Genomic DNA, 22739 nt, shown 5'->3' on the forward strand with positions numbered 1-22739 from the left:
TGTGGGTGAGGGAAGAAGGGGGGTCAGAACAGAAAACTGAAAAAATTAGACAGGTTGGACTTAGGAGGAGCCTTGATAGGTAAAGAAATGGTCTGGAAAGAATAGAGGCAGAATGAGAAGTTAAGGCCATTCTTTTAAAATTGCTTCTTAACCACAATTTCCCCTCTATCCTTTCTTTCATTAATTGTAGCTAAATCTCTTTTTTTCTTGCACTATCCACCTCCAAATCCAGATTAATCTTTTCAAACCATTAAAATCTTCATTACTTTTGACTAGAAAAAAGCTTCTTTTACTCCGAAGCTCTTAAGGTTCCTACTCAAATTTGCTGAGGCGTATTCCCTACTCAACAACCAAAATAAAACTATTCGTGTCTTCTTATTTTTTTTGGCTTAGTAATATTTGAACTTTTTATTTATTTTTCAGTATTTGCCTTCCTTCGTTTTGTAATTCCACTTTTTCTCCAGTCACATATGAGACTTTATTCTCCCAATCTTCATTTCTCCCTCATGGCGGCTTGTTCTGAGGTAAAAAAAATTAAAGGTTCACAAATTTGAACTTTCTCTCCATTTTGGTTCTTTTCTTTTGATGTCTCTTTTTCACTAGGATATATTCTTCAGGATTATCCACATTATTACAGGCTGCATTCAGTGTTTCCAGGTCTCCTTGTCTGCCCAAAGACATGAATTTGAAAAGGCAGTTGTAATAATTGAACTCACCAAAGAAAAAATACAAATACAGACCTTTATCTTCCTCAATCTATCTCTTTCCTCCCTGTGTCTCTGCCAGCCCCTTGATCTCTTCCTTGCTTCAACGCTGAGTTTGCCATAAGGCACAAGATGCAGGTTGGGTTTCAGAGCGAGGCTTTTGTTCCTTGTCTTTTGACCGCCCTGCCATTTATTTTGCTCGTTTTTGATGCCTCCTGGGAATCCCTGCAGACCCTTCAGAGAGGCTGTTCTTCAGGAAAGGGATTTTTGATTCTCCACAAGGGATTTTCTGAATCTTCACAAGATCAAAGGCGGTTCTTAGGTGTTAAAAAGAGGAAAAACAAGAAACTGATGCTTGCCGGAGAGGCCACTTCCTTTCTAGATAGACAATTTTAGAGGGAACCTTTCCTTCGAGTTTAATGCCCATCATCCCAGTCCCGCATGGAACATGACGTCCTGCGCCCTTGCAGGGTTTTCGCGCAATGCGCATAGGATCCTGTAGGGGGCTCCCTGGAAGAGACGGACAGCTCCTTCGCGCCCGCCCCGCCTTACAAGCGAATTGAGCACGCACGTTTTCTTTCCCAAGTCGAGGGTGAGGATTGCTTCCGAGGCATTTTCCAGCAAAGGATTGAAAGGTTGTCGGCTCTTTCTACGGTGCTCGGGTGAGCCTTTCCAGCAAGGGAAGAAACTGCAGGGAAGTCTTGGCAATGGAGATCCAGACATGGGTCGGGCTTCAGTAACAGTGTGTGTGTGACTTTTCTCTCGTGCTGGAGGCTCGCATTCATCAGACTTGGAGTCGTGGAAAGGGGGAGGGGGAACCAGAGGTCCCATGTTCCCCTGCCGTCCCTGTGCATGCAATGTCCAGGCATGGGAGAAGGCAAAGCTTCCCGCCCTACCCTTCGCCCCCAGGGGTAAAAAAAAACACCCAGGGTCGCAGAAAAAGTGGAGAGGTCGTGTTTGGAAAACACAGATTTTTAGATTCCGTTTCGTGGGGGGGGGGGGGGGGGCGGAACCCCTGCATGGATGGGGGGGGGGACGGGAGGGGAGGAGAGGTCGACTTTGGAGATTTGTTGCTTCAAATCACCCTGGACAGTTTCCTGCATATTTCTTGGCCCCGTTTTCAGAAGGGGTTTCCCCCTCCTCCCCCTTCCTAGTCCGAGAGAAGCGAGCGGCCGGAGCCCCTCCTGCTGGTTTTGCATACAAAGCTTCAACTGCATGTGCGAGGAATTGAGTGCAAGGGGTGCAAGGACTCGTTCTTAACTGTGCAGCCATAGGAATGATATTAAACTGTCTTTTAAATTAAATTATATTAAATTATGATTAGCCAGAGGGAGCCATTTGGCTCAGTGATTGAAGTCACAAGGCTTGAAACCGGGAGATTAAGTTCCTACTCCAACCTTTGACAAGAAAACCTTGAGCCCATCCTGACTCTCAACCCAATCTACTTCACTGGGCTGTTGTTTTGGGGGACGATAGTGAGAAGGAGCGTAATGTATGATTTCTGCCTAGAGTAATTTATAAAAATAATAACAAGGCATAAGAAAAAAAGAAATTTTAAAATAAAAACTAGGTCATAGAAATGAAAAAAAAACACATTTAAATGTATTTTCCAATATTTTGATAATGGTTCACTGAAATTTTCTCCATATGTAGAGAGAGCAAGCCAACTAATAAGATTTCACCTTCCACCTTTCGTGGGTTGATACGAATTTCTTAATCTTCTCTTCCCTCCCCTCCCCTTCTCCCCTTTTTTCCATATCAGATACGTACGTTCAAAATATTTTCCGGTTCTTCTGGAATCTTAAGTATCTTGTCTGGGAAGAGAGCGGAATGGCGTTGGAAAATTTGGCCAGACCTCTTGTGAACAGAAAGACCTGTGGAGATCCTTGGGTCCATTTTGGAGCTGTATTAGAGACCAGAGAGAAGATGGAGAGACAACACCCAGGAGATACAGAAATTAAAGGCCCTCCAGCTGCTCAGCCTTGGAGCTTTGGGAAGAATGGGGCAAGTCCTGGGCGGGAGAGCCAAGAAGAGGCATCCAATAGTTCAGAGGTCCAGTGCTGTCACTTCAGAAAAGTATGGTTTCAGGAGGGGATCCGTCCCCGAGATGTTTGCACACAGCTTCACTACCTTTGTCGTCAGTGGCTGCAACCAGAAAAACACACAAAGGCTCAGATGCTGGACCTGGTGCTCCTGGAGCAGTTCCTGGCTGTCCTTCCCCCAGAGATGGAGCAATGGGTGCGGGAGTGTGGAGCGGAGACCAGTTCCCAGGCGGTGTCCCTGGCCGAAGGCTTCTTGCTGACTCAGGAGGAGGAAGACATGCAAGAAGAGTTGCAGGTGGGTGAATGTAATCATTGCAGTTCTAAAGAGGATCTCTCTGAATTTGTCAATTCCTCTCTGGCAGAGTTTTCTGATATTATTAACTCCTAAGGACATTTGTTGTATTTGGGGCAGTTCTTCCATTCTGTTTCCAGTTTCAGCAATGGACATTGGGGTCTGCGACTTTGAAGGTGGGGTGTGATAATTCATTTGTATCTTTGTACTCTTCTTTTGTTTCTTGTACCACATCATGTGTAGAAATCTGTGGAAGCTGTGATTGAGTGTCCTAATGAGAGAAAATATTCATTCAGATCTCCTGAACAGCTTCTCTTCAGGGAGAATTTCCAGAAAGATCAGAGTCAAGACACTACGCAAGGTAAGAAAAGCTCTTTCTCTGTGTTGTGAGATTTCAACATTTAGCTGATTCTTTCAGTCCATTTTATTGGAGTTTCTCTCTTTAACAAATCTGCTTCCACTATTTTTCTCTTTCTCACAGAGAGTACAAAACTGTCAGTGGATTTTTTAGAATCACCTCTTTGTGCTGGAGGTGAAGGATTTGCTGAACTGCTACTTCAGGTAAGGAGGCAAAAGGCTGGAAAAGGTCCATGAATCTTGGGTGGATTTCATTTTGTTCTATAGTTCAATGTATAAAATTGCTGTTTCTAAGCAATATGAATTTGACCTCAGGTCATTGAACATTCACATTCAACTTAACCTACCCTCTTCTTTCTGAGGGGATCCTTGGTGAGTCACTTTCTCCACCCCTCCTGCATCATCATCAGTTTTCATTGACCTGACTGATGTCAGCATCGGGGTTCTTCCTTCTGTCTACCAGGGTTATTCTCCCACACTATTACAAAAAAATACTCCTTTTTTCTCTATTGAACAGCATCTTTGGGACAACTGTGACCCAGTGATTCAGAATCTCCATAAACATGTAGTCTAGTATTGCAAGATCTTCCAACTTCTTCATGGAGGTGTGGAGTTGGGATACGTTAGTCCCTCAGTGAAAACATTTATTAGTGGATAAATGTTTTCCCATTAGAAAACATGTCAGGTGGGTTTTGCCAGTATTTTGTTCTGCCCTCTGCTTGGAAGAATGGGAGTCATTGACAAGTGCTGGATTTAAGACCCAGCTACCAATTGACCCAACCATATTTTAGTTGGTTATAATGTGAGGCCTTCCAAACATTTCCAGATTGATCAAACATAATTTAGTTGTGCCCTCAGCCAAAAGAGGTGAGATCTTAATTCTTAATTCAGCAGAAGATGCCTGTTTCGTTCACTGGATCTCTTTCCTCGAATTGATAGAAGAAAATTATGACATTCTTGGGATTATCTGTTAATAAGGAAACATGTGGTCTTGTTCAGGATGTTGTGTCTTTTGAGGAAGTGGCCGTGTATTTCTCCAAAGAGGAGTGGTCTCAACTGGCTGCTGACCAAAAAGCGCTCCACAGAGAAGTCATGCTGGAGAATTCCAGGAATCTCTTTTCTCTGGGTAAGAACCCCTTTCTGTGCTCCGAAATGTAGGGAAGGGAGTTAAATGTTATTTCTGATTTAAAAAATCATTTATTTACAGTGCATTCGGAACATATTCAGACCGCCTTCACTTTTGTCAACTTTGTTATGCTGCAGCATGTTACTACAGTTGTTGAAATTCACTTTTTTTGTCCTTAATCTACACACGGTACCCAATAAGTGAAAACAGAATTTTGGAAATATCTGTATTTAAAAGAAAAAAACAGAAACATCACATTGGCATAAGTATTCAGACCCTTTCACTCAGTACTTTGTTGAAGCATCTGCAGCACTTACAGCCGTGTCTTTTTGGGTATGAGGCAACAAGCTTTGCACACTTGGATTGGGCGATTTTCTGCCATTCTTGCTTGCAGATCCTGTCAGGCTCAGTCAGGTTGCATGGAGATTGTCGGTGGACAGGAATTTTCAGGTCCCTCCAGGGGTTGTTAAATAAGGTTCAAGTCAGGCTGGGCCACTCTAGGACATTGGTGAGCTGTGGTGGTGCAGTGATGAGAATGCAGTACTACAAGCTACTTCTGCTGTCCCATTTCCAACCAGAATTTCTGGAGCTCAGTCAGAGTGACCGTCTGTTTCTCAGTCACCTCTCTTACTAAGGCCTTTCTTTCCCAATTGCTCATTTTGACTGGGCAACCAGCTTTTGGAAGTGTCCTGGTTATGCCAAACTTTTCCATTTGAGAATTATGGAGTCCATTTTGGTCTTAGGAACCTTCAGTGCCGCAGAAATCTTGTGGTAGCATTCCCCAGATCTGTTCCTTTTCAGTAATCCTGTCTCTGAGCTCTGCAGGCAGTTCCTTCGACCTCAAGGCTGTTGGTCTGCTACCTGAGCTACATTTCAAGTGCTGTTGTAAAGAGTCTGAATACTTCTGCCAATGGGATATTTCATTTTTTTTCTCCTTACTAAATTTACAGACATGTCTTAAACTTTTGTTTTCACCTTGTCATTATAGGATACTATATGTAGACTAGGGGGTGAGGGTGGATAACTGAAGAAGCCTTCTCTGGACCCAGCTAATTTAGCTAATTACCGTCCCATCTCCAACCTTTCCTTTTTGGGCGAAGGTTGTAGAGAGTGTGGTGGCGCAACAGTTCCCACGGCACTTGGAGGAAATTGATTATCTGGACCCGTGCCAGTCTGGCTTCTGGCCCGGTCACAGCACGGAGACGGCTTTGGTCGCGTTGGTGGATGATCTCTGGAGGGCCAGAGATGGGGGTTGTTCTCTCGGCGGCTTTTGATACCATCGACCATGGTATCCTACTGCGTCGCCTGGAGGGGTTGGGGGTGAGGGGCACCGTTCTGCGGTGGTTCTCCTACCTCTCTGGTCGAGCGCAATGTGTGTTGACAGGGGGGCAGAGGTCGAGCCTGAGACCGCTCACCTGTGGGGTGCTGCAGGGGTCGGTCCTCTCGCCTCTCCTGTTCAACACATACATGAAGCCGCTGGGCGAGATCATTCGTGGGTTCGGGGTAGACTACCATCTGTACGCTGATGACACTCAGCTGTACATCTCTACCCTGGACCACCCCAACAATGCCGTCGAAGTGATGTCCCGATGTCTGGAAGCCATACAGATCTGGATGGGAAATAACAGACTCAAGCTCAACCCATCCAAGACGGAGTGGCTGTGGCTACCGGCACCCCGGTTCAACCAGTTGCATCCATCACTGGCCATTGGGGGCGAACAGCTGGCCCCCGTGGATCGGGCACGCAATTTGGGCGTCCTCCTGGAAGCCCAGCTGTCAATGGATGACCATGTGACCGCCGTGGCAAGGGGGGCGTTTCACCAGGTTCGCCTGGTGCACCAATTGCGTCCCCTATTGGACTGGAACGCCCTCTGCACAGTCACCTATGCGCTTGTGACGTCCCGACTGGACTACTATAATGCTCTCTACATGGGGCTCCCCTTGAGATGCACCCGAAGGCTGCAGCTGGTTCAGAATGCGGCCGCGCAGACAATTGTGGGAGTCACTAGATACTCCCACGTAACACCTCTGCTGCGCGGGCTGCACTGGCTACCTGTGGGTTTCCGGGTGCGTTTCAAGGTGTTGGTTATCATCTTTAAAGCGCTCCATGGCACAGGACCTAGCTATTTGCGGGATCGTATCCTGCCCCATACATCCCTTCGGCCGATTCGCTCTCACAGAGGGACTCCTCCGGGTGCCGTCCACTAGGCAATGCCAGCGGGCGACACCCAGGAGTAGGGCCTTCTCTGTGATGGGCCCGACCCTCTGGAATGACCTCCCCCCGGACATTAGAACTACCACCGACCTCTGCTCCTTCCGTAAGAAGCTTAAAACCCACCTGTTCAATTTAGCCTGCCTGGCCTAATCCCAATTTTAGTCACTCAAGTCTGCATTTTTAAATTTTTAGGGGTATGCTTTTTAGTTGATCTTAACTTTTATTATTCTGTACAGCTGAATTTAGGTTTAATTCGCTTTTAAGGGTATTTAAGGGTATTTATCTTTTGTATCTGTTTTTAATGAGATGCCTGTACACCGCCCCAAGTCCCTTCGGGGAGAGGGGGCGGTCTATAAATTTTGAAAATAAATAAATAAATAATTTGAACAACTGTACAATCAGGTTGCAACGTAATAAAATTGACAAAGGTGAAGGGAGTCTGAATACATTCCGAATGCATTATATATCATTGTTTTATTTTTTGTAAATAATTAGGGCAGTAGACATACCCAATATTCCCCCTTTCTGCTGTTTTCCCTACAAGAACCCTGTGAAATGGGTTGAGCTGAGAAAGATTGGCCCAAAGTCACCAAGCCAGCATTCATGCTTATGACAGAACTAATACTCAAGAGTCACCCAGTTTCTAGCCTGGTGTCTTAGCCATTTGACCCAACTGATTTTATAAAAGAAGGACATTTATTGAAAGAAAAATTGAAAAACTTCATAGCCTACTTTTTACATAAAGATTTTTTTTTAAATGAGTGCTTTCTGCTCATAAAATACACAATACTCATTTCATAGAAGACATTAGCAAAGACTCTGAGGGACAGTCTCCATGCAGGTATGTTGTGGCCTCTCTTGAGCCAGGTTCTGCCTACCAGGATTTGGTATTCCCTCCTGAACCTGGTCACTGGGTTCCTGATGGCCCTGAGCTGCTACCACCAAGCCTGGGTGAGTCCCGTGAGGGATATTCCCTTCTTAGAGATGTATCTATTTGTGTACCGAGTTTGCCTTTAGTCTAAGATGAGGTTGTGAAGCTATTGCCATCCAGAAATTCCCTTTGGCTTTTAAAGATTGTTCTCTGCGGACAAGTGGAGATGCCACTTTTATTGGGAGGTGCTGGGTATGTTGCTGTCCTAGCATGTTACGATGTCCAGTACATTTCGGGAGATTGTGGCATCATGGAATTGTCCCAGGTCAAAGATTAGCTCAGGGTTGTGATCCAATCCTATGGGAATGAAAATATACAGTTTTCTTTTTTTCTTTTCCAAGGCTTTAATGGGCAGGAGAATGAGAATTGCAAGCAGGAACCCCAAGCGATACATTCGAAATGGGGGGAATGGAAATTTGAAGATCAGATGCAACCAAAGAATGATGAAACAAAGAAATCACAAAGTGGAATTAAAAATCGTTTTTCTCAGGTCTGTTGGCTTCCTAATCATACAGTGATTGATATGGGAGAAAGACCCTATACATCCATGGAGTGTGGAAAGAGGTACAATAACTCCAGTCATCTCTTTTCTCATAAAAAGACACATTCAGAAGAGAAACCAAATACCTGCAGGGAGTGTGGAAAGACCTTCTGGGATAATCACTCTCTTAGAAAACATGAAAGGATTCACAAAGGAGAAAAACCTTATAAATGCATGGAGTGTGGAAACAGCTTTAGTTGTAGCAGTTATCTTAACTCCCACCAGAGGATCCACACAGGAGAGAAGCCATATCAATGCATGGAGTGCGGAAAGACCTTCTGTTTTAATTATTCTCTTATAAGACATCAAATGAATCACAAAGGAGAAAAACCTTATAAATGCACGAAGTGTGGAAAAACCTTTAATTGTAGCAGTAGTCTTAATTCCCACAATTTGATACACACAGGAGAGAAGCCATATAAATGCATGGAGTGTGGAAAGGGTTTTAGGAAGAGTGGTAATCTTAATACTCACAAGAGGATCCATACAGGAGAAAAACCGTATCAATGCATGGAGTGTGGAAAGACCTTCTGCTATAATCGTTCTTTCGTAACCCATCAAATGGATCACAAAGGAGAAAGACCTTATGAATGCATGGAGTGTGGAAAGACCTTTACTTGTAGCAGTAGTCTTAAATCCCACAAGAGGATTCACACAGAAAGAACTAATAAATGCATGGAGTGTGGAAAGACCTTTACTCGTATTTATGATCTTAATTCCCACAAGTGGATCCACACAGGAGAAGGACCTTACAAATGTGTGACATGTGGAGATAGCTTTAGAAGGAGTTGTGAGCTCACATACCATAAAGGGATCCATATGGCAGAAAAATCGTGTTGAGCTTTTTAAGGAGTAGCACTTTTACTCACCTTAGAATCACCCACACATTGGAGAAACCATATCAATAAAAGAATTGTGGAAAGAGCTTCAAGACAAATCCAAATAGTCCTTGGTGTATGTTGCAATTGAGCCCCAAATTTCTGTTGCTAAGCAAGACAGTTATTGTGTTTTGTGCCGTTTGACGACTTTTCTAGCCCCATTTGAATGACTCTGGTTGTTAAGTTAGTAGCACTGTTATGAAATGAATCTGATTTGCTTGTCAGAAGCCCTCAAAAGGTGATCACATGATCCAGGGACACTGCAGCTGACATGAATCGGTTGCCAAGCATTTGAAGTTTGATCAGGTTACCATCGGGATACTGCAACAGTCATAAGTGTGAAAAACGGTCATAAGTCGTGGTTTTCAGTTCTTCTGTAACTTTGAATAATCACTGTATGAACTGTAGTAAATTGAGGACTGCCTATAAGTTGTCCAAAATATCATACAAGGACCATTTGAGTACTAATCCCAATAAACTGTAGTTCTTCTTGGATGTTCATGCATAAATTGCCTTCCTAGTGCAAAGCAAAATAGTGGATGCCTAATCCTACTTGTGGTTTTTGCTAAATTCCAATAGAGAAAGGACTTTTCTACGTGCAGAAATATTCTGGATTGTTTTTCATTATATTGTTTCAAATATTCCAAAATACCAAACACAATTATCACATTATTCTTCAGTTATGTCTTGGGTTAAAAAGAAAAAAACAACAACCCACAACTTTGTTAGAGGTTATCATATACCTCTTGGTGTTGCCTGAATATTTCTGTTCTGATATTGGGCAAAGTATCTGGGCATTTCGCTTTCTCTGGCTGTTCTACCTTTTCCATCTCTGCTTGTCCGAGGAAGACTCTGGTGAGAGTTCTTATTCCCGCATCCAGAATGATGGATGCTAGCAATATCTCATGGGTTCTTTTCAAACCAGGAATTGCCAAACCACAGGCTGTGGCCTGTTCGTAACTGGGCCACGGAAGGAGTGGGTGAGCATGTTTGTACGTAGCTCCACTTGTGCAAGTGGCAGGTACTTGCACTGATATGCAAAACTCCATTTGTGTGAGAGATGGGTGCGCAGGACACCAACTTCCACAAATGGAGCTGTGCCTGCGTGCATCTTCCTGCCGCTTGCAAAGAGCCATCTTCTGTCTCTTCCCTCCCTCCCCCTCGCTGGGCTACAAAGCCAGAAAGTTTAGGGACTGCTGTTTTAAATCATCAATCGTATCGAATTTGATTGAGTTAAGCTGAAAACATATATCAAAAGTACTGGGTTCTATATAGTTTAAGTTTCCTGCCTCCCGATACGGGTTGTGGAGATATTTCTCCTTCGAAGAAAATATTGAAGATACAAAAGAGAAACACAAACAATGAATTATTTTTATGTTTATTTTTATACTAGATCACACATAATAATAATAATAATAATAATAATATATTTATTTCTTAGCCGCACCCTCTCCCGAAGGACTCGGGGCGGCGTACAATGAAACATACGAAATAAATATGTGGACAAAACAAACATATAACAGAGACATATACTGAGACACACACAAGGAGGAGGTCGGCTGATAAATAAAAACAATTAAAATACAGTATTTAAAAACCCCTAGAAATTAAATATAATTAAAATACCCAGTTAAAAACCCGTCAGGAGCGATATGGTTAGATCAAAGTTGAGCCAAGTCCCGTCTGTCAGAACGAGCCCACGATCAGGTTACATGTGGCCCGCGTGGCCACCCAGGAGACAGTGAGGGGCCATCCCACACTGCTTCCGCCCTCCCCACCCCAGCTGGACGCTACTCCTGGGTGTGTGCATTGGAAGTGGCATTGGGGTCTGGAGTGCTGAATGGGCCATGGAGGCCGGCTGAGCAACCCCTCAGGAAGGCTGGGCTGAGCTTGAAGATCCCGGGGACCCAGGAACTTGAGGAGTGGTCTGGGTGCTTGCCCTCCATTGCCCAGGACTCTGGGCAGCCCGTGCCTCTATCCAGGGGTCTACCATGTGGCCTGAGAGGGATGGTGAGGCTCCTCTGGTGGGAGAGGCTTTCGTATTCATTGTGGTCTCACCTTCCTCTGCTGGAGAACTCTGGATTCCTATTTCCAGTCTTGCCTGGTCCATAATAGGTGGAGGATGCTGCTGCATGTGGAAGTGTGGAGGAGAAAGTTTGCAGGAATCGGTTTCTTCTAGGTCCAACTTTTGCCTTGCTTCCTCCTCTGGAGAGGAGGAAGGTGTCCCAACAAGCCAGCATCCTTACCACACATAACTAGAAACAAGGATTTCCTTTCAGAAAGGGCCAGCCTCTCTCGTGCAGGACCGCTGGGGAGTGCTGCTCCCCTGCCACCTCCCCTTGCTCTCCAGAGATCTTTCAAGGCAGGTTGGCCCATGTTCCCTGCAAACCTTCTCCTTCACCCTTCCACACTCAACAATCTCATCCCTCCGCCTGTAGCTTTGAGACCTTCCGGTATAATTGTTCTTTTATAACGCATCAAAGGAATCACAAAGGAGAAATACCTTATAATGGTGTGTGGAAAGACCTTTACTTATAGCAATTATCTTAATTCCCACAAGAGGATCCATACAGGAGAAGGACCTTATAAATGTGTGGAATGTGGCGATTGCTTTAGAAGGAGTTGTGATCTCACAGGAGAAAAATGGAGTGGTGGTTTTTAAGGAGTAGCACTTTTACTCACCATAGGAGTATCCATACATGGGCGAAACGAAATATCAATAAAGTAATTGTGGAAAGAGCTTCAATAGAAATCCAAATTGTCCTTGGTGTATGACTGCAATTTATCCCCAAATTTCTGTTGCTAAGCGAGACAGTTATTAAGTGAGTTTTGATGACTTTTCTAGCCACATTTGTAAAGTGGTTGTTAAATTAGTAACACGTGTTTTGAAATGAATTTGGCCTTCCCCATTGGATTTGCCCTCAAAAGGTGATCGCATGATCCAGGGACAATGCATCTGACATGAATCGGTTGCCAAGCATTTCAAGTTTGATCAGGTGACCGTCAGGATGCTGCAACAGTCATAAGCATGAAACATAGTCATAAGTCACCTTTTTCAGTACTTCTACAACTTTGAATAATCACTATATGAACATTATAGTAAATTGAGGACTACCTATAGTTGTCCAAAATATCATACAATGATCATTTGAGTAATAATACAAATAAACATTTGCTCTTCTTAGATGTGCATGCATAAATTGCCTTTCTAGTGCAAACCAGAACAGTGTGGATCCCTAATCCTGCTTGTGGTTTTTGCTAAGTTCCAATAGACAAAGGACTTTCCTACATGTAGAAATATTCAGGATTGGTTTCCATTATATTGTTTCATTTCTCTAGCTGTTCTTTCTTTTCTATCTCTGCTTGTCTGAGGAAGACTCCAGTGAGAGTTCTTATTCGCGCATCCAGAATGTTGAATGCCACCAATTTCTCATGCGTTCTTTTTAAGCCAGGGGTTTAATACCCACAGGCTGTGGCATATTTAGAACTGGGCCACAGAAGCAGTGGGTGAGCCTGTGTGCACGTAGCTCCACTTGTGCAATTGGCAGGCAATTGTGATGATGTGCAAACCTCCATTTGTGTGAGGAGTGGGTGCACAGGCCAGCTACTTCCACAAATGGAGCTGTGCATGCATGCGTCTTCCTACCGCTTGCACAAAATCATCCTCTCCCCCCCCCCCTCGCTGGGATACAAAGTCCAAAAGCTTAGGGACTGCTGTTTTAAATCATCAATCATACCCAATTTGATTGAGTTGAGCTCAAAACATTTATCAGTAGTACTGGATTCTAGATGGTTTCTCCCGATACGGGATATGGAGATGTTTTACTTTGAAAAAATATAGAAGATACAAAGGAGAAACATACATACAAACAGTGTTCTTTTATGTTTGTTTTTTATACTAGATCAAACATGTCAAACACAAGTCCTGTTAGTCAGAACCAGCCCACAATCAGGTTAGATGTGGCCCGCGTGGCTACCCAGGAGGCAGCCGTCCCCCGCTGCTTCGGCCCTCCCCACCCCAGCTGGACGCTTCTCCTGGGTGTATACATTGGAGGTGGCACCTGGGTCTGGAGTGCTGAGTGGGCCATGGAGGCGGCAGTGGCCATGATGCCAGGCAGCGCGCTGCTGCTGGGGATCTCCGCTCACCGGTCCGCCATTGCAGCTGGCCCTGTTCCCCCAAGTGCTTTCCTTTTCACTAGGATGGCCCTCACCCCCATATGGGAAAGCCATGGCAGTCGGCAGCTTTGCCACCCTTGTCCCTTTCTGGGTGGGAGGGAGGGATGGAAGGAAGGAAGGAGATTGGAATGAGAGGGAGGGAGGATTTGAGTCTTAGCACTTGGCCGCCAGCAACCCTGCTAGCCTTGCCATCTCCTTGCCCCCCTCCTCCTGACCTCTCCTGGTGGTCTCCCTCCTAACACTGAGGATGTTTTGCTTAGAAAGCTGGAACTCCTCACATGGAAAGGGAGTGGACCTCCCTGTTACTCACACAATTTGCCCTCCCACACTCACCAGGAGAGCGGGCACAGCAGCAGCAACCTTGAGGAGATAAGTGCCACTGAGCACCCCATCAGGAAAGCTGGACTGGGCTAGCCTGGGCTACAGGATCCTGGTGCCATGGGAGTTCGAGGGCTGGGCTGGGTGTTTGCCCACCATTGCCCAGGGCTCTGGGCATCATATACCTCTTTCCAGGGGTCCTCTGTGTACTCCGACAGATGGCGAGGCTCCTCTGGTGGACGAGACTTTGGTGCTCGTCCTGGTCTCACCTTCCTCTGCTGGAAACCTCTGGGTCCCCACTCCCAGCCTTGCCTGGCTTGCCCATAGGAGGTGGAGGACGATGCTGCTGCATGTGGAAGCATGGAGGAGAAAGTTTACAGGAAGCATTTTCCTCCAGGTCCAACTTTTGCCTTGACAGGTCTCAAGAGGAGAAAGGGCGGCAAGGGAGCTGCGTCAGGGAAGGCTACCCCAACAAGCCAGCTTCTTTACCATACACGACTGGAAAGGAGGATTTTCTTTCTAAAATTACTAGAAAAAAATTGTTTTACTTCAAAGCTCTTAAGGTTCCTACTCAAATTTCCTGAGGCGTATTCCCTACTCAAAAACCAAAATAAAACTATTCATGTCTTTTTTTTTTTTGCTTAGTAGTATTTGAGCTTTATATTTATTTTTCAGTATTTGCCTTCCTTCGTTTTGTAATTCCAATTTTTCTCCAGTCACATATGAGACTTTATTCTCCCAGTCTTCATTTCTCCATCATGGTTCCTTATTTTGAGGTAAAAATTTTTTAAAGGTCCACAAGTTTGAATTTTCTCTTCATTTTGGTACTTTTCTTTTAAGGCTTCTCTTTCATTGGGATGTATGGTTCTTCTCAGTATTACAGGCTGCCTTTAGTGTTTCTAACCCTCCTTGGCTGCCCAAAGGCATGAATTTGAAAAGGCAGCTATAATAATTGAAAAAGAAAAATCAATACAAATCTTTATTTTCCTCAACCTGTTGCTTTCCTCCCTGTGTCTCTGCCAGCCCCCTGATCTTCCCTCGCTTCAAGGCTGAGTTTGCCACCAGCCACAAGATGCAGGTTGGGTTTCAGAGCGAGGCTTTTGTTCCTTGTCTTTTGACCGCCCTGCCATTTCTGACAGGATTTTGCTCATTTTTGATGCCTCCTGGCAATCCCTGCAGATCCTTCAGAGAAGCTGCTCTTCAGGACAGGGATTTTTGAGTCTCCACAAGAGATTTTCTCAGTCTTCACAAGATCACAGGCGGTTCTTGAGAGATTAAAGAGAGGAAAATCTAGAAACTGATGCTTGCCGGACAGGTCACGTTCTTTCTTGATAGCCAATTTTCGAGGGAAGCTTTACTTTGAGTCTAATGCCCATCATCCCAGACCCGCATGGAACATGACGTCCTGCGCCCTTGCAATGCGCATAGGACCCTCTAGGGGGCTCCCTGGAAGAATCGGGCAGCTCCTTCCCGCCCCCCCCGCCCCGCCCCGCTTTACAAGAGAACTGAGCATGCGCCGGCCTCTTTCTCGTTGAGAGCGACGCTTGCTTCCTGAGGCATTTTCCAATAAAGGCTTGAAAGGTCCTCTCTTTCTACAGTGCCCGGGTGAGACTTTCTAGCAAGTGAAGAGGCTGCAGGGAAGTCTTGGACATGGAGAACCAGACATGGGTCGGGGTTCAGTGACTGTGTATGACTTTTCTCTCGTGCTGGAGGTTCGTATTCATCAGAGTCGTGGAAAGGGGGAGCCTAGTCAGTGGCGCCATGTTCCCCTGCTATCCCTGTGCATGCAACGGCCAGGCATTGGAGAAAGCAAAGCTTCCCGCCCTTCACTTCACTTCGCCCCCAGCGGGGGGGGGGGGAAACCCCAGGGTCGCAGATGTTGGAAGAAATGTCCTCCTGGGTTTGGCTCCAAGTGGGGAAAAAGACACTGGAGACATGGAGGCTGCTTGGAAAGATGGTTTTAATGGTGGACAGGACCACGTGGCTTGAGTCCTGAACAAAAGGTGATCACATGCTTCAATGTTGGTGGAGAAGAAGAGCAGAAGAGAAGGGGTGAAGAAGGGCTTGCAGGGATTTTTATAATCTGTTCTGCCCCACCTATCTGTTTCCTGTTCCTGTGTAAGAAATGTATTCTGATTGGTTGCCAGACTCCCATGGGCCCATGCAGGGGCAACCCTCTAGGTTTGAATCCAGGTTCGTTTGAATTCTCAGATGCCATGTGGTCAGTTGAGTAAAGGCTTATATTATCATGTTCATTGTCACTGCCAGAACTCTACACCCATCCCCCTGGAGCTGAAGGGGAGAACTCTTTATTATGTAAAGTGTGACTAGCTTGGCCTTCTTAATGGCCCATTGATAAAGTGAGGATGGCAGGAAGCTGCAGGAATTTACTTAGTTTTTAAAATGTGTTTCTCTCTTTTTCACATCCAGGAAAATATAATATTCTGCCTTATCAATATTTCCTAGGATATTTCATTTTTCTGGGAGAGGGCTAGGTGATAACTTCCTACACAGAAAAGAGGATTTATGCTCCATTTCGATGGGAAAAGCTTTGCATGGTGGGAGAGGAGGAGAGGTCTTTGCAAAACAGAGATTTATGCCTCCAAGTCAGCCTTGACTCCTGGAGAGTTTCCTGCATATTTGTTGTCCCCGTTTTCAGAAGGGATTCCCCCTCCTCCCCCGATAGAAACGAGCCATAGAAATGATATTACTGTCTTTTAAATTATATTATATATTAAATTATGATTAGCCAGGGCGAGCCATTTGGTTTAGTGATGAAATCACAAGGCTTGAAACCGGGAGATTAATTTTCTAATCCAACCTTTGACATGAAAGCTTTTTCCCATATATGCAGAAAGCAAGCTAACTAATAAGATTTCACCTCCCAACTTGGTGGGTTCATATGAATTTCTTGCTTAATCTTCTCTTCCATCCCCTTCTCCCCATTTTTCCATATCAGATACGTAACCTCAAAATATTTTCTGCTTCTTCTGGAATCTTTAGGTATCTTGTCTGGGAAGAGAGCGGAATGGCCTTGGAAAATTTGGCCAGACCTCTTGTGAACAGAAAGTCCTGTTTTGGAGCTGTATTAGAAACCAGAGAGAAGATGGAGGGACAACACCCAGCAGAAGCAGAAGTTAGAAAAATCCCTTCAATTTCTCAGCCTTGGAGCTGTGGAAAGAATGGGGCAAGTCCTGGGCAGGAGAGCCACGAAGAGGCATCCAATAGTTCAGAGGTCCAGTGCTGTCATTTCAGAAAAGTATGGTTTCAGGAGGGGAGCCGTCCCCGAGATGTTTGCACTCAGCTTCACTACCTTTGTCGTCAGTGGCTGCAACCAGAAAAACACACGAAGGCTCAGATGCTGGATCTGGTGCTCCTGGAGCAGTTCCTTGTTGTCCTTCCCCCAGAGATGGCAAAATGGGTACGGGAGTGTGGAGCAGAGACCAGTTCCCAGGCAGTGTCCCTGGCTGAAGCCTTCTTGCTGACTCAGGAGGAAGAAAACATGCAAGAAGAGTTGCAGGTGGGAGAATGTGCAGCTTTAAAGAGGATCTCTCTGAATTTTTCAATTCCTCTCTAGCATAATTTTCTGGGATTATTAACTCCTAAGGACATTTGTTCTATTCTCCCAGAGGATGTATTTGTGGCAGTTCTTCCATTCTATTTTAGCAATAGACATTGGGGTCTGCTAGTTTGAAGGTGTAGTATGATAAGTCATTTCTATCTCTGTGCTCTTCCTTTGTTTCTCTAATTGCATCATGTCCAGAAATCCATGGAAACTTTGATTGAGTATCCTAAGGAGGGGAAAGATTCATTCAGATCTTCTCAAGAGCTGTTCTTCAGGGAGAAGTTCCAGAAAGATCAAAGTCCAAATGCTACACAAGGTAAGAAAACCTCTTTCTGTGTGATGCGAGATTTCAACATGTAGCTGATTCTTTCTCTTGTTTAGAGTGTCTTTCTTTAACAAATCTGCTTCCACTGTTTTTCTCTTTCTCATAGAGAGTAGAAAACTGTCCTTGGAGTTTTTAGAATCACCTCTTTGTACTGGAGCTGATGAAGGATTAGCGGAACCGCTTCTTCAAGTAAGGATGAGAAAGACCAGAAAAGGCCCCTGAATCTTGGATGGATTTCATTTTGTTCTAGAGTTAAATGTATAAAATTGATGTTTCTAAGCAATACGAATTTTACCTCAGGTCACTGAACATTCACACTCAGCTTAATCTACCCTCTTCCTTCTGAGGGGATCCTTTGTGAGATGCCTTCTCCAACCCTCCTGCTTCACCATCAGATTTCATTGACCAGACTTTTGTCAACATCGGGGCTCTTCCTTCTGTCTACCAGGGTTTTTCTCACACACCATTACAAAAAATAATCCTTTTTTGCCTTTTGAAAAGCATCTTTGGGACAACTGTGAGCTGCTGATTGAGAATCTCCATAGATGTATAGACTACTATTGCAAGCTCTTCCATCTCCTTTATGAAGGTGTGGAGTTGGGGGTACATTGGTCCCTCAGTTGATAAAGTGAGCCATTGGAAAACATATCAGGTGGGTTTTGCCAGTATTCTGCTCTGCCCATTTTAGGAAGAATGGAAATCACTGATAAGTAGTGGATTTAAGACTCAGCTACCAATTGACCAAGAATATTTTAGTTGGCTATACCGTAAGGGATTCCAAACACTTTCAGCTTGATCAAACCTGATTTAGTTGTGCCATCAGCCAAAAGCGATGAGATCACATTCTGAATTCAGCAGAAGATGCCTATTTTGTCCACATGATCTCTGTCCTAGAATCAATGGAAGAAAATTATCCCATTATTCTTGGGATTTTCTGTTAATAGGGAAACTTTTTTCCTTGTTCAGGATGTTGTGTCTTTTGAGGAAGTGGCTGTGTATTTCTCCAAGGAGGAGTGGTCTCAACTGGATGCTGACCAAAAAGCTCTCCACGGGGAAGTCATGCTGGAGAATTCCAGGAATCTCATTTCTCTGGGTAAGAACCCCTTTCTGTCCTAGGAATGTAGCGAAGGGGCTTACATTTTATTTCTGGGGATGGGGGAATATTTATTTACAGTGCATTCAGAAAGCATTCATAGCCCCTTCACTTTGTAGAATTTTGTTATGCTGCAGGCTGATTCTATAGTTATTAAATTCATTTTTTCCTCATTAATCTACACTGGGTACCCAGTAATGACAAAATGAAAACAAAATTTTAGAAATGTCTGTAGATTTATTACTTCCTAGCCTGTTGTCTTGAACTTTTGACCAAACTGACTTTATGGAAGAAGGAAAATTATTGAAAGAAAATTGGAAAAACTGCATAGCCTGGCTTTGTCCATAAGGGAAATTTTAAAAAAGCAATTACAAAAGTACAATTACAAAATATTCCATAGAAGATATTAGGAAGCATCTGAGGAAGAGCCCTCTCTTGAGCAAGGCTCTGGCTACCAGGATTTGGGATTCCCTCCTGAACCTGGTCACTGGGTTCCTGATCTCCCTTAGCTGCTATAACCAAGACCGGGTAACTTCTGAGAGGGATGTTTCTTTCTTAGAGATATGCCCACTTGTGTACCAAGTTTGTCAATAGGTTAAGTTTAGTGTGGGGAGCTGTTTGCCATACAGAAACTCTCTTTGACTTTCAAAGATTCTGCTATGCAGACAAGTGGAGATGAGACTTTTATTGAAGTTGGGAGCTGCTGGGTATGTTGCTGCTCCGGCATGACACAGTGTCCAATACACTTCGGGAGTTTGTGGCACCATGGAATCTTCCCAGGTCAAAGATTAGATAAAGGATTGTGATCAAATCCTATTATATGGGGATCATTGGGGATACACTTGGAAATGGGTCTTTGTTATAATCTTAGTTTGTTGTCTTCATGGTTGCCAACAAACCAACTGAAATACATTGATGATTATTTGGCTAGATTTCAGAAGAAAAATTTTGATTGTTCCCTTTTTCTTTTTCAAGGCTTTAATGGGCAAGATAATAAGAATTGCAAGCAGGAACACCAAGTGATCCATTCAAAAAGGGGGAAAAGGAAATTTGTAGATCATATGCAACCAAGGAATGATGAAACAAAGCAATCACGGAGTGGAGTTAAAAAAGGTCTTCCTCGGGTCAGTTGGCTTCCTAACCATACAGTGACTGATACAGGAGAAAGACCATATAAATGCATGGAGTGTGGAAAGAGATTTAAGAAATCCAATCATCTCTTTTCTCATAAAAACACACATTCAGAAGAGAAACGATATACCTGCATAGAATGTGGAAAGACCTTTTCTTATAATAACACTCTTATAAGACACCAAAGGATTCACACAGGAGAAAGACCTTATAAATGCATGGAGTGTGGAAAGACCTTTACTTGTAATAGTATTCTTAATTCCCACAAGAGGATCCACACAGGAGAAAGACCATATAAATGCATGGAGTGTGGAAAGAGCTTTATTCGTAGCAGTCATCTTAATTACCACAAGAGGATCCACACAGGAGAGAAGCCTCATGAATGCATGGAGTGTGGAAAGGCCTTTACTCGTAGCAGAAGTCTTGATTACCACAAGAGGATCCACACAGGAGAGAAGCCCTATCAATGTATGGAGTGTAGAAAAGTTTTCAGGCACAGAAGTTCTCTGATTCACCATAAAACTCTCCATACAGAGAAAAAGCCATATCAATGCATTGAATGTGGAAAGGCCTTCTGTTATTCTGATTCTCTTATAATCCATCAAAGGACTCACACAGGAGAACGACCTTATAAATGCATGGAGTGTGGAAAGACCTTTACTAGTAGCAGTAGACTTAATGTGCACAAGCGGATCCACACAGGAGAACGACGTTACAAATGCAAAGAGTGTGGAAAGACGTTTACTTGTAACAGTAATCTTAAGTACCACAAGAGGATCCACACAGGAGAACGACCTTATAAATGCATGGAGTGTGGAAAGACCTTTACTTGTAGCAGTAGTCTTAATGTGCACAAGCGGATCCACACAGGAGAACGACGTTACAAATGCACAGAGTGTGGAAAGACGTTTACTTGTAACAGTAATCTTAAGTACCACAAGAGGATCCACACAGGGGAACAACCTTATAAATGCAAGGAGTGTGGAAAGACCTTTACTTGTAGCAGTAGTCTTAATGTGCACAAGCGGATCCACACAGGAGAATGACGTTACAAATGCATGTAGAATGGAAAGAGCTTTAGTTGTAGTAATGGTCTTAATTCCCACAAGAGGACCTACACAGAAGAGAAGCCATATAAATGTGTAAAAGAATCCATACTAGAGAAAAGAACCAGAGGTGGGTTTCTACTGGTTCACACCGGTTCAGGTGAACTGGTAGTGGTAATTTGGCCTGGGTCACAGAACCGGCCGTGACCCAGACTGGCCATGGCCCCAAACCGATTCCCCGATGTCCACTGCCAGCGTGTTTATTTGTTTTTCATGGTCTTCACGCATGTGCAGGACAATTTACAATGAACTGTGCATATGTGTGCAGCGATGTTGCAACCATTGTGATCTTAGACGTCTGCACGTACAGAAAGACTCACATGAGTTGGAACCTGTACAAGCAAACTGAGCAAAAGATGGTTATAGAGATATGCTTGCACCTGCTATTGTTTATAGGAAACAGAGAACCGCAAAACTGTCAGGGCAAATAAGCTGACATGGAAATAAAACGCTTGCTTACCTATGTAACCTTAGCTGCGTTGCAATGCGATAACCACAGAAACAACGGGAACTTTCCAAACTGGGACAGTTACCACCGGCCTAGGTAACACCTAGTTCAGAACCGTTAAAATACTGATACCGCAAATACCGCTTAAGCAAGTAGAGGCACAACATAACCATATTAGGCTATATGCAATAATGTAACCAATAATAAATTAGCACGCTTTGTTTCCTTACACGCTCTTAATAAAAGAGGGGTTCAGAACACGTTCTGGGCTCACTCACCTCGAGGAAACCCTTGTGTGTTGTCTTCATTATGCTCCCGGGCGGACCGAATGAGTGGCCCACCCTGTGCGGGTGGGCAATCCCGCACAGCGAAGTGCATGTGAAGCAAACCAGTGCCAATGCCGGTACAAACCCACCCCTGAAAAAAAAAACCCATATGAATTCATTGAGTATGGAATGAGCTTTGCAAGGAGTAACACATTTACTTGCCATAGAAGCATCAACACATGTGAGAAACCATATCAATAAAGGAATTATGGAAAGGAGGTTTAAGTCTCAAATTTGTGTGTTCGTTTCCTTGTAGGATTAATATTTCTGGAGGGTTGTTATCTCCTAGTTGATTCACTATGCAACCCTGGTAACAATCAGACAACAGTAACAAAAGGGGGAAGGAAAGGCCCTGGAATGCAAGGGAAGTTTCAGGGAGGGAAATGAGCAATGCAAGGCAGCCGATAAATCACCTTACAATTTATATTGATATTGTTTCCTGATTGTTTATTTGTACCCTATGACTATCATTAAGTGTTGTACCTTATGATTCTTGGCAAATGTATCTTGTCTTTTTATGTACACTGAGAGTATATGCACCAAAGACAAATTCCTTGTGTGTCCAATCACACTTGGCCAATAAAGAATTCTATTCTATCGTATTCTATTCTGAAAGCCTGAGACAGACCTGACATCCGAAAGTCATCGGCTGGTAAACTCCAAGGCAGTCAGATCATTCCCAAAACAAAATGAATGCAAATGATTGGTGGATCATGGACAGTGGGAAATCCAGGGGGCAAAGGGAAAGTTTACCTATGCTGTTTTCATGCAAAAATGTTAGAACAGGCTTTTCTGCAAAAATTCCATATGTAAAAAGTATTCTGTAAAAATTCCATATGTACCCATATGGAATTTTTAGCAAAGGTATACTCTTGGTAAAATAATATCCAAGACATTTCTTTTGATATCTGAACCAATGGGATGGTTGACATAACCATGACCTGATTATAAACATATATAACTAATCCTCAACTTAAGTTTATTTAATGACCGTTCAAAGTTACAACGGCACTGAAAAATGTGACTTATGACCATTTTTCACAATTACCACCTTTGTAGCTTCCCCATGATTATGTGATCAAAATTCAGATGTTTGGCAACTGGTTCATATTTATGATGGTTGCAGTGTCGTGGAGTAATTTGATCTTTTGCGACCTTCTGACAA

At 43.9% G+C, this 22739-nt stretch overlaps 1 protein-coding gene across 1 annotated transcript; it reads left to right on the plus strand.

Moving 5' to 3' along the window:
* The first annotated feature begins 1280 nt into the window (after positions 1-1280).
* On the plus strand, positions 1281-22158 carry LOC309397735 (uncharacterized protein). Its single transcript, XM_081964025.1, has 6 exons — positions 1281-1366; positions 2467-3041; positions 3282-3399; positions 3520-3599; positions 4395-4521; positions 19539-22158. The coding sequence occupies exons 2-6, from the start codon at positions 2535-2537 to the stop codon at positions 20738-20740; spliced, it is 2034 nt and encodes a 677-aa protein (XP_081820151.1). The 5' UTR covers positions 1281-1366; positions 2467-2534; the 3' UTR covers positions 20741-22158.
* The last annotated feature ends 581 nt before the right edge of the window (positions 22159-22739 follow it).

The sequence above is a fragment of the Natrix helvetica genome (genome assembly GCF_964273705.1).
Source record: "Natrix helvetica genome assembly, chromosome: 1".
Taxonomy (NCBI): Eukaryota; Metazoa; Chordata; class Lepidosauria; order Squamata; family Natricidae; genus Natrix; species Natrix helvetica.

What these genes read in the sequence shown, in the direction of transcription:
- LOC309397735 (XM_081964025.1), top strand. Translation starts at nt 2,535, where the DNA reads ATGGCGTTGGAAAATTTGGCCAGACCTCTTGTGAACAGAAAGACCTGT. An exon ending in GAGTCAAGACACTACGCAAG is followed by an intron (nt 3,400 to 3,519) that starts GTAAGAAAAGCT and finishes TCTTTCTCACAG; the next exon opens with AGAGTACAAAACTGTCAGTG. An exon ending in TTGCTGAACTGCTACTTCAG is followed by an intron (nt 3,600 to 4,394) that starts GTAAGGAGGCAA and finishes GGTCTTGTTCAG; the next exon opens with GATGTTGTGTCTTTTGAGGA.